The sequence below is a fragment of the Austrofundulus limnaeus genome, unplaced genomic scaffold (genome assembly GCF_001266775.1).
Source record: "Austrofundulus limnaeus strain Quisiro unplaced genomic scaffold, Austrofundulus_limnaeus-1.0 Scaffold93, whole genome shotgun sequence".
NCBI classification, from domain to species: Eukaryota; Metazoa; Chordata; class Actinopteri; order Cyprinodontiformes; family Rivulidae; genus Austrofundulus; species Austrofundulus limnaeus.
In genome coordinates, this window is record NW_013952495.1 from 1151637 (window position 1) to 1153461 (window position 1825).

Genomic DNA, 1825 nt, shown 5'->3' on the forward strand with positions numbered 1-1825 from the left:
CACACACACACACACACACACACACACACACACACACACACACACACACACACACACACACACACACACAAACTTGTTTTAATATCCCTGTGGGGCCTGTCCATTGAGTTCCATTCATTTTTTTGGTAATTTTATATCCTAACCCTGACCACCAACCCTAAAGCTAACCTAAACTCAATTCACACCTTGGTCCTAAACCCAACACCCACACCCAAAATCAGTCTCCAAAGTTTTGGGGCCCAAAGCCTGGGCCCCACAAGGAGCACCCAGTCCCCACGAGGCTGCATTTTCCTTAAAATTGGGCCCCACGTTGTAAGAAAAACAAGGCCACACACACACACTCGCAGCTCACACCGACCTCTTTGAGTAAGAAGGACGAGGCAGCAAAGGCGAAGGACCAGCCGTAGTGGTAATTGAAGAACTGCTCGGGCTCCCTGGGCCGATTCATCACCTCGTCATTAATACTGGAGATGTAGAGGACCAGACCCACCACCAGGCTGAGGCCTGTGTGCAGCACATTACATCAGAAACACACAAGTTAGGACATTTTACTCTGACTCTCACAGGCTCAGCTGTGGGGTGGCATGATGAGCAAGGAAAGAAGTGAACGATGATGTTGATGATGATACCATACCATACCATACCATACCATACCATACCATACCATACCATACCATACCATACCATACCATATCATACCATACCATACCACTTTTATTTACAAAGCACTTTAAACAGCACAAGGCCAACCAACAGGACATAGTTAAAATTATAGTCAAAAATACAAATCAAAAAGTATGTAGCATTTATATTTACAGTACATTTAGAACAGAGTTATGATACACAGTGCAGTTTTGCACCATCTCACTCAGACTCAAAGGCAAAGAGATTAGTAATGTGTTTTTAAGCAAGACTTGAAGACAGTGAGTGAAAGAGACTGTCTGACATGTAGTGGTAGATCATTCCACAGTTTTGGACCTACTACAGAAAAGGATCTGTCACCTCTCAGTTTGAGACGAGAGTTAAGGACCTTCAAAAGCAGCTGACCAGATGATCTAAGAGAGGACTGTGGGACAAGTCAACAACATCACCTGCTGAAAAAGTGAAAGTGATTTTTGTCTGTGCGTGCATGCGTTTGTTCTTATGTCTGTTACAAAACATCTCACAAACCCCTGGGCCAATATTTTAAGTAAACTCTCAGAAATTATTACATCTGATTAGCATTTGGAGTCACCTCATCCCAAGAAGGCCTCCATCCATAGTTAACATTAGCCAACACAAAATAACACTAAAACCTGCTCTTACAACACAAACTCCAAGCACTAATAGATCATGTATCATCTTTGTTAACATTTTTGTAACCATTTTTGAAGTATTGCTTTAGGGGTGGGTGTTGCAAGAAAATTGTTCACCGAATTTCCTAATCCAAAAACCTAAATTTGACGGAACACTGATGGTTACAGAACCCATCCAGAGACATTGAATAAAAAAAGTTAATGCGTGGCCATGTTATTTTTTTATCCAGTGCCACTGGATGGGTTCCACAGCTGTTGTCCTTTTCTGTTGTAAAAAAAAAAACAGAGGCAATTTCCCACAACAAAACATAGGGCAGGTCAATATAATGATCTGAACCATCATGGCTGACATTAGCACCAAAAGAAAAACACATTTATCAGGTACTAAAGGAATGGTTGGAACCTTTATGTAAAGGAACAATTTGGGTCTTCATGTTTTTTTTTTGTTTCTAAAATTAACAACACACACACACACACACACACACACACACACACACACACACACACACACACACACACACACACACACA

General features: G+C 41.5%; 1 protein-coding gene across 1 annotated transcript in view; it reads right to left on the reverse strand.

Moving 5' to 3' along the window:
- Positions 1-1825, reverse strand: part of cacng7b (calcium channel, voltage-dependent, gamma subunit 7b) — a 20294-nt gene that overhangs the window by 1715 nt on the left and 16754 nt on the right. The window contains exon 5 of the mRNA XM_014012672.1: positions 359-504. Coding sequence (XP_013868126.1) covers positions 359-504 — 146 coding nt within the window. The remainder of the gene's footprint in view (positions 1-358; positions 505-1825) is intronic.